Source organism: Aptenodytes forsteri, unplaced genomic scaffold (assembly GCF_000699145.1).
Source record: "Aptenodytes forsteri isolate BGI_AS27 unplaced genomic scaffold, ASM69914v1 Scaffold60, whole genome shotgun sequence".
NCBI lineage: Eukaryota > Metazoa > Chordata > Aves > Sphenisciformes > Spheniscidae > Aptenodytes > Aptenodytes forsteri.
The window spans coordinates 78,827-90,834 of record NW_008794175.1 but is presented as its reverse complement, the minus strand read 5'-3'; the positions used below and the strand labels follow the sequence as shown (position 1 = coordinate 90,834).

The 12,008-nt window shown below is 44.9% G+C and overlaps 1 protein-coding gene across 1 annotated transcript; it reads left to right on the top strand.

Moving 5' to 3' along the window:
* The first annotated feature begins 669 nt into the window (after positions 1-669).
* LOC103902933 lies at positions 670-3,006 on the top strand. Its single transcript, XM_009284052.2, has 2 exons — positions 670-864; positions 1,631-3,006. Exons 1-2 carry the CDS (start codon positions 681-683, stop codon positions 1,930-1,932), a joined length of 486 nt encoding a protein of 161 aa, XP_009282327.1. The 5' UTR covers positions 670-680; the 3' UTR covers positions 1,933-3,006.
* Positions 3,007-12,008: the final 9,002 nt, after the last annotated feature.

Sequence of the window (12,008 nt, the reverse complement as noted above, 5' to 3'; positions counted from 1 at the left end):
TCTAAAGAATTTTCACTACTGTTCTTCAACTGCAAGAGGAAATTGCACTCCCTCCAACTTCATGAGAACCTAATAACCATTTCCTTCGGAAGAACATCTGTAGGGCTGTGAACGAGCGAGCTATAACAAAACAAAAAACTTTTGTGATATTCCTCCACCTCCCTGGTTCCTCATGTTCGGTTTCTATTGCAAAGCCCTACCTAGCCTTTCTTCATTTTAATATACTTCAAAAAAAACAAACCTTTTGAGCCTGCTGCCCATTAATAAAGCAGTCGAATTGGGTTATCTAGCTTGCAACAGAAGTATTCTCATAAAGGATCTGGTAGGTTTTCCCCTATTAGTAATAGAGGGAGAGCCACTGTGCCCTTGACTATTTGAGTCTCTGAACGGAAAAAAATGGGAAATATGAATTGGAGGAGGAGTTAAATCTTTCTCCCACTCCTTACACTTGGTTTAAAACCTGCCAGCCCCTCTGAGTAATTCATCAATCATATAAACATTGACCCTAGTTTTTGGACAGGGAAAGTATTAAATGCTTAGCTTAAAAAGTAAAAACAAAATCCCATACCCCACCAAAGAAGGACATCTGTTTCTAACTTCAGCTTTTTATTTTTTTTATCTTTCATTTTTTTTTGTTGGTAAATCTCCCAGACAACAGCAGTTCTGTAGAGAGTTTAAATATGAAGGAATGGCAGGACGGGCTAAGGGCACTTCTACCGAACATTAACATCAACTTTGGTGGACTGCCCAATGCTTCTTCCCCTTCCAACGCCAACCACAGTGTACCAACGTCCAACACTGCCACCACCGACAGCCTGAATTGGGACAGCCCTGGCAGCTGGATGGACCCCGCAATCATCACAGGTAACCGTTTCTCACTCCTTCAGCTCCGCTGGCAAACCATCAAATGGGTATTTGGCACAAACTGATTGACATCTGGAAAAAAAAAAGTCAGTATGCGGTGGTCTCTTCCAGCTTCCATCCACAAAACCTCAAGGGTCCAGGAATTTTTGTGGAACCACTAGGTATAACGAAGTGTCACTTAGGCCTTTGCAATGCATGCCCGGGACTTTTGCAGGCAGTCAGGCGGATCAGCGCTTATCTACAGGGTCAATGTAGGTGTCCCTTCTGCTGGATGGCATGTCCGGTATGTGCGCCGCTGGTCCTGAGGCATTGAAGGCATTCACTGGACTTTTTTATTTAAAAAGGGACGTACTCCACTTGTTTATAAAGCTCTCTTTTATAAGGCTGTCTGGCTGTGTTTCCCTGTTAGAGAGGCTGAAGCATGATTCAGGTAGGCAGAGTAGGAGGTGAAGCATGCAGTGTACTGGTAGTTTGGTGTGGTAGGATCACGTCAACAGGGATGTAGTCCTTGTGCAGGATGTTTGATAGAAAAATGTGTGGTTTATGAAGTGCTCTGAGGGGGAACTTTCTCCTATCTGGATTTAATGTTAAATGTTTTGTGGGCAGGGTAATTATACATAATAATGTAAATGCATTCTCTGTACAAACTAATCATGTTTTCTCACTGTTGCTTTTTGTTAGGTTAAATTGACCTCCTTCGTGCTCAGCTTATTGCTTCTGCTCTGACTTGCCTGTATTCCTGTTTTTTTTTTTCTTCTCTTCATAGGTATCCCAGCCTCCACAGGAAACAGTTTAGACACCCTTCAAGATGACAATCCTCCACATTGGCTAAAATCTCTTCAGGCCCTCACAGAGGTGGACGGCCCCAGTGCGGCGCCATCACAGACGCACCACAGTAACCCCTTCGGCACACAGATCCCTCTGCACAGAGCCAGTTGGAATCCCTACTCTCCTCCTTCAAACCCCACCAGCTTCCATTCCCCACCCCCAGGCTTTCAGACAGCCTTCAGACCCCCCAGTAAAACCCCCACAGATCTACTACAGAGCTCAGCGCTGGATCGTCATTAGGACAGGAGGAAAAAGAAAAAAAGAAAAATAAAACCCAAAACGTTAGAAATGCAGGAAGTGTCCCACCCTGACTCCTCCCCATGCCCACCTACTGTTCCCTGTCATATCTTTCTTTCTGAAGAATCCAGTTCCTGATCAAACCTCCCCCCCAAATGCAATGCCATCACAGGGTCATGACTGTATCTTTTCGTTAAGTTTCTGCTGAGCCAGTGTTTGAAATACACTGTTTGAAATACTTTCTAATCATTCTAAGGAAAAAAAAAAAGAGAGAGAGAAATCAAAATGCAGTCTCAATGCTTAAGGAGAGTATTACTGTCTTTTGCACATGAGTATTTCTGCCTAGTGGAAAAGTGTCAACCTGCAGTAGGGGAAAAAATACAATGCAGAATCAAATGCAGAAACATGAAAAAGGTATTTAATTTAAATGAAGTTACTGAACATGTGGGGCAAGCAGTGGCCTAGCATTTATTTTGCATTCAGTGTGGCACTACACAGGGAAATTGCTATGTTGGTTTTTCTTTTGAGAAGGGGATTTTGTCAGTCAGAGTTTGACATGAAGTGTGTTGAAAGACAAAACACTTATAGCTATGAGTAACAGGCATGTTGCTAAAGAGTGGTTTAAAGAGGGGAGATTAAGATTTTTCTTTAATTTTGGCTTTAGATTTAAAGTAAACTTTAATGTTTTAAAAGTATTCACAGATTTAATACCTAGTGTATACATAATATAATTATAAGCAGCTGAAACATGAGTGATATTTACTTCAGTCTTTCCGTCTCCTCTGTCAGTCTCTCTCTTTTTTTTAAAAAAACGAAGATTCACCTGATTAGGGCACTCTGGGATAGCACTGCATTGGGGCCACATGATCACCATCAGGAGCAACCTCTGACCTCCTCTGCCTGCAGCTTTTACTTAACCCTGTAGTTTCTGGACGTTTGTGCAGTATTGAAAAGACAGGAAAAAAGAAACAGATAAATAAACATGGTTATAACCTGACTCTAAAACTAAAACCAAGGAAATGTACCTCTTTCTTCAGAATTAAAACTAAAATCTTAAATAAAACAGAAAACTTGATGATGACTTTGTTTGCTTTTTGTTTTTTTTTAAACTTGGATTTTTAATTACTGCATCTGGTAAAACTGTCATTGAATGGTTTTTTTTTTTTCCTGTTCATCTAAACTGGAGCTACTTTTTCATGGAAATACTGCTTTGCATGGTGACTTCTGTATTGAAGGGTGGAAAAAGCATACACACTTTAAATTTTTAAAGGGATTCTGTTGTCTTTACTCATGGCAATAGCTAGAGGCAGCTTGTCTCTAACCTTTATCGGTGGTATCCTTTTAAATCTGAAGCATGAAAAACTTGTTTATACTTTCTGAATTAAATGCCATGGCACTTGGGACAGATAGCATGCAATAATGTGTCTGAAGGTGTGGCAGAGAATTCTAGTAACAACTCCCTGTTTCTGTCAGCATCCTCACTTAAAGGTGTAAAATACTGTCACTGCACAACAGGGGATGAAGAGCTCTTAACATACAGAAGGCCTCCAACAAGCTCTTATACTTCCAGGCAGAGATATTTAAAACCAGCAACCTTGTGATTGGGGTGCTGGATTGACGTAGCTCATGAGGATGGCAGAGCGCCTGAAATCCTAGAGATGCCTGTGCAGAAGGATTTCTCACCTGGTGTGAGCTGTATAGTTCAGGCTGGCTGCCCTCCTAAAATGTTTGCTGCTGGCAGGGGCAAGGAAGGGAATTCACATCGCTGAACCGTGGACACCTAATGGGGGCAGGGGGGACTGGCCTTTCACAGTCCAGGGAGTGGGAGCAAGTCCTGAATCGATGGCTGGACAGGGGAACCAGGCGTTGAACCTGCACAAAGTGACTCTAAATACCCTGCTTTATAAAACATCACTTGTTGGTGACGGCCTGCTTTTGCTCTTCTCTTACCCGTGTGTTGGTGACGGCCTGCTTTTGCTCTTCTCATTTAGTCTTGTCATTTAGTGTTGTATTTACCGTCTGCGTTAAGGAACTGCATGTACTGTTTCTGGACAGGCATCGTTGCTGCAGATTAGTCGTGTGTCCTGGTTACTTGGGAGAATGTGCACACCCTTTGATGCCAACACTCCCCTGCAAAGTAAACAATGTTTTTGTCACCAAGTCAGCCCCTCCAAAATCCCCTGCTGTAACTGCTGGTGGTGGAAGGAGAAGCGCTGCCCACTGGGACCGCAGGCTGGCAATGTCCTCTCCTGTGGCAGTGCCTGCTGCTGCCCCTGGCACGGGGAAGCAGCCCAGTGGAAACAGTCTGCTGGAGGTGCTGGTGAAGATGCAATGGGCTTTGTTTCTTTTTTTTTTTTTCTTCTCTCCTTCCCCTGTTATTAGAGAGACATTTTTCAACCTTTAACATTTCTCTTTTAGAAGGGTGCCTTTCCTGACCCTGAAAATAAGCAAGCCTCCCAAAGCAGCTGTAATTGCTTCCTATGTACCACAGCAATTCCTGAAGCTGCTGCCTTCTTCGGTTCTTGATTAGTCTCTTTGCGCAGTTTAGCATGCACTGAAGGAAAACTATGCCTGTGGTCTGTTACCACTAGAAAATAGGCTTCGGCCGCTCAGGAGAGCGCTTACTCCCTGCTGCCATAAAATAGCTTGTGTCATCAGCCTACTGACTAAGCTTAGCCTTAAGGAAAAGGTTTGCAACTGGAATGAATTTTTTTCTCTTTATGGTGCTTCCCCTCCACCAGCAAAGACTTCTTGCTGGGTGACATTGGTGTTATAACATTAAAATACATCAGTGTTCAGGTTGATTGGGGTGGGGGACAGCGTCTGCCTCTTTTAGCCTAACGTTATCTACTGTCTGATGCAGATTCCTGCAACCCCCGCAGTCGGGAAGCAACCTGGCATTTCACTCTGTTCAACCGTGTGGAGCTCAATTAGTTTCTCCTGAGGTTTTTATTGTTGGTGGACTCTTCCTGCGACAAGAAATTCTGTACAGGAACCTTTACTGAAAGGAAAGCATCCATGTGTCTGCTTTGTCCATGTGATCATCTCAGTGCGTGGTCTCTTGTTTTGTATTTTGTATGGGCACGTGCAGCTCTTCCTGTATTAAGCCGAGAACAGCGCTTGACTAAAAGGCTGGCGACCGAGGACTAGCAACACATTTGGTAGATGGTGTCTGGTGGAGATGAAATTGGAGAAAGAGGATGGACCAGATTCCTCCTCCAAAATGGATATGAATGTGTGTTGAGGGAAGGAAGGGAGTTATTAGCCGTGAACATGTTGGTACAAGAAGTTGTGTTGCATTTTCAACAAATTCTCAATTCAAGCGTAGTAATTTGGGGGTCAGCAGTTCTGGACTGATACTAAGGGTTCTGGCTGCTTTTTTTTTTTTTCTTTTTAATATCTAATAAGGGAGTGATGTTTCTCTGGAGTTCAGCAAGGAGTATAATGTCACCTTCTAGGTAAGGCGAAGAGCCATTGCATAAATTCCTTTATAACTTCCATTTCCTACTTGCAAGTCAAGTGTGAGTAGGTATGTGCCCTTACAAATGCAGTGTCTTGACAGGGCTGCTCTAACCATACTTAAAACACCACTGCCAGTTTTCATGACAGTTTTTAATCATGAAGTTGAGTTTGTATTCTAGTTCTTGAACTCCAAACTCTTGTTTTCCTTCACCTCCACCATAGACTCTGTCCAAAAAGTATTTTTCTGAGATGCTCGTTTAATCATAGGCATTCAAGATGTTGGGTTTTAGGGAAAATGCAGGGTGTTTGGGGTTTTTTCGTGCGGGGTGGTTTTGTTTTGGTTTGGGTTTTTTGGTGGTGGTAGTTTTGTTTTTTTTGGTTTTGCATTTTTGTTTGTTCTGTTTTGGTTTGGGTGTTTTACAGCTCTGTAGAGCTGGCCATGCTGCTGTGGAGATTTTTGGCTTGAACACCTTTTTTCCTTCTGGGGGGAAGAGGGGTCATGCACCAATTTCCTCCCTCACCCGTGCAAGGGATCTTTAGAAAAATACACTTGAAAAGATTGTAGAACAGTTCCCTGGGTGCTTCTTGTTCGTCCCCGTCCTCAGGATGCATGGAAATTGCCTTAAGTTGCAAAGGAGCTTAGATTTGTTGTTGGTCTCCATCGTATGTAAATCCACTGAGTGGGATTTTATTGTCTGGGACTAATTCCTTCTGGGAAAAGCTGTAGTGCTGGAATAAAAACTGTTCCTGCTCAGAACTGACGTGTGTTGAGAAACACTGAGTGAGAGGTGGCACAGTGCTTGAAGGGTTTGGGGACTGTAGTTGTCACCAGCCCTACTTGAAGGGGTTGTAGGTACTCCTAACAGAAGTGGGGAATAAACTCTCCTCCAGTCCAGCTGCTAGTGACATGAATTCTTCGCACATATAAAGCAAGTAGTATGAAGTGCTCTTTGCCATGAATGCATGTCTGTTAAGAGTAGTTGTTGCTTTACATCTTCCAGCAATGTATGGCTGTATGGCTAGCTGTAGAAGTGCTTTCCACTTCACTGATTTGTTATCATGTGTTTGGGCTGAATGTGGATGTAGTAACTGTAAGAACTTCCTCTTCTCCCAAATCCCAGCATCTCTTTTTCCTTACTTTGGGACATTCCGCTGATGGTAAACAGCTCTCAGGTCCTCTTCTGTTTATAGCTGTGACAAAGCTCCTAAAGAGGAGAAACGTGAAGTATCATCATAGCTTTGGGTTACAGTGTAAGAAACGGTGTAGCCTCAGTATGCTCTGATCTACGTGTGAGAGCGCTGTATATGAGCAAGATCTTCATCTTCCCTTCTTTCTGGGGTTTGCCTCTGCCCCAGGCTTACTGCTGTTATGTTTATGTGGCAAAGTGAAGGCTCCTGAGATGGAAACGGCCAAATGAAGTTCTTGCCATACAAGTACAGGGAGCTAGAGTGACTTGCGGGGATGAAGGAGTCTGAACTGCTGCGTGGTGGAGGTTTGAGGTGAGTTGGGTGACCCTGACGGGAACGGATTTCTTACTGGCTTTGCTGATGAAAAACACTGGTTTAAGGTGGTCTGATGCAGCGATACTAGGTGTGGAAGTCATTTGAACAGAGATGGTGTCGCTGTGGAGGAAAACAGTATAGAAAAGTCTTGGTTAATCTAAAGCCGGTGGGAGAGTGATCTGCCTGACCTGTGGTGGTTGTGAGCAGCCCATCTCCTGCAACACTGACGAGGTGGAGTCTTTCAGTGGGATACAGTCATTGCACAGTTACTGTTACTTTCTCCTCTGAAACCTTGCTAGATTACTATACTTACAAATCTGACAAATCCCTCTCCATTTCAGAGATGCTTGGAGAGAGGGTGGGACTTGCTCAGCTCTCTCCTCTTCCTACCAGCACAGCAACACTTAAAATGGTAGTCTAGAAAGCTTGTACTGGTGGAGGGTGGCCGTTCTTTTCAAGATCACAATGAGTATTTTTTTGGAGCTTCATGGCTTTAGCATTTAAATGTTACAGGTCCCAGCATTAACCTCGCCCAGATCTTCAGGGAGGGTCTGAAACCTCTTCTGTCAGTGCCGACAGTCCTAGGAGGCTGGGTACACTGAGCTTCGCTGAAGAATTTAAAGTTGTGACCAAAACTTGTTTAGTGCTTTCAAAGTAAGCATGCAGGCTGAGGTTTCCAGTGTGGAGTCTGAAGCTTAAAATCCTGTTTTAAAAAAAAACCTGAGGGTGTTTTCTCTTTTTGTTCAGCCACTGAGCGAAAAGTGACTGCTTGTGAGGTTTGCCCAGGACAGAATCAGCAATGAGCTGGCCTTGCAGCTATCTCCACCCGTCTTCAGATGGCTTCCTCCAGTTCCAGGGCCCACCTTTCTATCAGATATTGCATGTATATAATTTAAATAAAAATAAATAGAAATGTGATACATAATGTATTGCATAATTGGATATTGCATTTGGTGTTGCATAAAACATTACAACTAAACCTCTTGGAGCTTCACCTTCACTGTAGGGAGGCCTGGATCTTCAACAGCTGGAAACCTCCTTCCCTAGCGTGGAGAGAGCTGGAGTTCTCTGGTGGTCTGCAGGGGGGAAAGGGTGGGGAGGGCAGCATCTCATCTGCTGCTCTGGTGAAGAAGGATTGGGTAGATGATGGCTCCAACAGGAACCGCTGCGTGATGTGGCGAGAATGTGTGGGATTATAGGCTTGTGAGGTTTGTTTCTTCCCGTTTACAAATTACTTAAAGCTTCTACATAGTTACCTTCCTTCTCCTTCCTCTTTTGGCAAATAAATGCAAATGGTGCTTCCTGTTGCCTTACCGATGGTGCCTTCCTGAGGTGAAGCTGAGTGTGGCTCTTCACAACCTTAACTCAGCTCTTTGCTGTGCTGGTCCAAGGTGAGATGGAATTGAGGCAAAGACTAAGGGCTTGGTAGGAAAACTTGTTGTAGAGTTGGGCTTCCTGCCCTTAACCCCTCTTTCTTCTGTTGGTTTCAGTCTCTTGCAAGCTTGAGATGACTTTTGAGGAAGACCTGAATGAGCTTCTCCCCGCTGGAGGAACTTGGCTGAGACTGCCAAGGTTTTGGGGATCAATATTTTGTGGTAGAAAGCTTAACTTTGCACACAAAAAGAAGTCAGGACAACGTTACCCCAAGGAAACTTTTCAATTTTGTCAAGTAAATAATTTTTTAAAATATCAGTTGTATAAAATGCTTGTTTGAAGTTGACATTTTTCTCTGTATGAAAAACTACTGTGTCAGTTTTTAATTGAAAATGCTAACTTTTTGTTATGACACTTCAAAATCAGCATCTTTCTGGACATGTTTGGCAAAAGCTTTTTATATCTAAAATTTGCGTCATTTCAGTTTGCAGTGAAAGCAGGTGTCAATCTCTAATTATATGTAGCAAAAAATCCCACTTTTGGTTTTAAAGGAGCAAACTGTGTCCCAAATCTATTTTTTTTGTGCAAAAATCTCCTTGGAGAGAGGGGAAATTGTAGTGAGTTTTTATTTTTCCCTTAAAGCATGACAGGGGAGAGGAACAGAAAAGGAACAGATATGAAAAAAATCATTCCTGTCCTCTTTGTTTCCCTTCTGTTTTTTCCTGGTTTCATCTCTTAACAAGACAACTCCTTCCTACACAAACCAGAAATTGGGCGGTGCTGTTCCCAGGGCAGGTCCTGGGCTGAATCCCCGGCCATAAAACCTATTTTGGTGAGACAGAAGTGGAAGAGTAGTCCGTGGGTATGGCAGCGATGTATCCGTGAGAGCCCAAAACGCCTGTAGCGCTGTGTCCGAATTCACTGCTGGTGTGTCTGCATGCAAAGCGCCTTTTTCTGCAGGTACTCTGGGTGGTCTCGCGAGCATCCGGGAGGGGACTGAAGAACAGGTTACCTTGAAGCAGGACTATTCCCCTCCCTGTGCGTTAGACTTGGCTGGAAAAAGAGGGAGGAGAAAAAAGCAAGCTTAGGACGTGAGCCGAAGGGAAATGCAGAGCAGGTCCTGTTTTTCCTGTCCTTTCTACAGTTTCATTTGTCTTAGGGGAATGAAAGGTGTTTTCCTTCTCGTGGTGCAGTTGCTGGTAAATGGCCACTGCGGACGTTGTCATCTGTTGTAAGGGATCTGTAAAAGCTTTACCACCTGCTCCCTCCCCCATCAAAAGCCAGCCCCCAAACCAGACTTTCCATAGCGTTGATGTGAAAAGAAGACATAGGAGGTGGAATGGGGAGAGATTCCTTTATTAGAAATAAAAAAACCAGTGTCCCTAGCCCTCTTTCCAGGGAGAAGCAGCAGTGGTTCCTAGACATCTGCTAGTAGGTCTTGCCTTATCACAAAAAATGTGCTACCTTACATCTTTTAAGGCTTGTTTCCTTGAAGTGTGATGCAAATGTTGATGGAAATGAAGTTGGCAGACTAAAACTCCTAGACTTTGTAGCAGGCTTGTTTGAGTATCGCAGTTTGCATCCTTGAGCACTGGATGGCAAGTGCTGGGGGTTCACGTCCTGGGTGCTCGTTGTTATTCCCTGCCCCGCGCATGCAGCAGCTCTTGGGGCTGCCAGCACCTCTTCAGACTAACGCCGTAATGCCTCCAGAGATACAAACAGCATCTCTGTGCACACATGATGCCATGTTACACAACAAGCCCTGCGTGCCCAGACTGCATCAGGCACGCTATGCATGCACAGGTCTGTCCTGTAGTGCGAATGGGGGACTGAGGTGTCCTGCAGCTGCTGGCCGGGCTCTGCATGCACTGCCTGGAATGCACGCCTGTATTTCCACCCAGGAAATCCTGGACAAAAATATTGGTGTCATTGCTTTCTGAATGCAAATGATGGCACTTAGGCTAGCTCTTCGGGTGCTGCTATAGGTCCTGATACACCTGATGTGAATTTCTAATGCAGGAAAGAAGGGATGAAAAACCCCAAGTTGTTTTTTTTGTTTTTTTTAAATGTGCTAGGTCCTTTGTATTAAAGATAAATTCATGTTTTCCTCTTGACTGGTTATCTTTGCACACTTGTCACTGCATCTTGCAAGTCTAAGATTGTCTGTGTAGAAATGGGAGGATATGGTGAGTTCTGAACAACAACAAAAAAAACCCTTTAAATCTCAGCCTACATTCAAGTGCAATGAATTGTAAATGCTTCCAATTATCCGACATAGATTCCTTCTTCCTGGTAGCTGTCTGTCTTCACTTTCAGCTTTTAAAAGAGCCCTAAACGGAAAATCAGACTCTTGTGTTTAAAACCTGAAGGTCTGCACATGCTTAGCCTGTAGGTTAAGCTGGAGCCGCTCAATCTTGGCTTTATGCATCTCACCAAAATGATCAATTAAGAAGCTTGTAACCCAGGAACTCTTGTTTGAAATGTGCACTTCTGGACATGGTGGGGAAATAAAAGGATTATATCAAAAAAGCCTTTCACCATGAAGTGTCAAATTTTCTCCATTTGAAAACCTGGGTGCAGTAATTGGCTCTTGTGAAATTCTTTCCTGATCTCTGCAGAGTTTCAAGGAATTGATGGTGTTAAAAGAAAAAAGGGAAAAGAAGTTGAACGGCAGTTTAAATTTTCAAATTTTTAATTTTTCTTCAAAACTTGTTGAAGAGCTTATGTTCCTCATAGCTTCTGTAGTAGAGGGGGAGCAGGTCCCTGGGGAGGTTGGCACGGCAGGACACAGCAGGCAGCAGTACGTTGCGGGGCGGCTGGCTGGGCAGGGCGGTGATGGGTGGTGTGCCGGGCTGTAACACCAGCTGGGGCAAGACCTGTGCTTCAGGGTGCCAGCTCTGCAGGGGCAGCTTTGGCAGGTTTTCGGGGCTACTGGTAAAGGCAAGGGGGAGACAGGTTAGTAAGAGGGGGCTGCAGCGCTGATGGGAGCCCGCAGCCCACCCAGGTGATGCTGAGGCAGGGTGAAGGGGAGCCCTGGTCCTCTGGCTCACCTCCCCCTTGAAAAAGAGTGGGTGCAAGGGTTTAATTGCTGTTAGGTGCTAGGTGGGGAGCACGGAAGAGCGTGAGGCAGGGGATCGAATGCCCAAGCGATGTGGGCTTTTACATCCGGCTGCTCCTGCCTCCAGGTGGTCTGGGAGCGGCTCTTGTCCCTGCATTAGGAGCTGGGGGGGCAACGCCAGTGCGCGGGCTGAGCGGTACCTTTGGAAAGCCAGGCTATTGCAGCCTGCGAACGCCCCTGGGAACACAGAGCTGGAGAGGGCCGAGAGGTGGTAATCGCGCCGGTGGTAGTGTTTCAGTCTCCCAAAAGCATTCCTTCCCCTCTCTGGGGTAGAGGGGTCACATTTCCATTCTCCTCTGACTTTCCCCCTATGCTGCTGCCTGCAAGGTGGAGGAAGAGATGCCTGTGCAGATGCTTTCTTTGCACTTTGTGGGCTGGCTGTTTTCATTTACCACCCCCCCCTTCCCCCCCTTCCCTCTCCCTTTTTTTAAAGATTGCATGTTTGTATCCTAAACCAAAGTTGTCACCGAGTGGCTTTGCCCCGATTCCTCCACTCCCAGAGGAAAGCACCAAAGCTGTTTTAGCCCTGCAGAAACTGGGTGCTGGTGAGGCACTAGCCACCCCAGGGAAGAAGGCCAGCTGTGGGAGAGATACGGCTGGGGGCTGCTGGGGGATTGGGATG

Excerpts from the sequence above, each read along its gene's own strand:
- LOC103902933 (XM_009284052.2), top strand. The coding sequence starts at position 681 with ATGAAGGAATGGCAGGACGGGCTAAGGGCACTTCTACCGAACATTAAC. Across the intron at positions 865-1,630 it reads GGACCCCGCAATCATCACAG|GTATCCCAGCCTCCACAGGA; the intron begins GTAACCGTTTCT and ends TTCTCTTCATAG.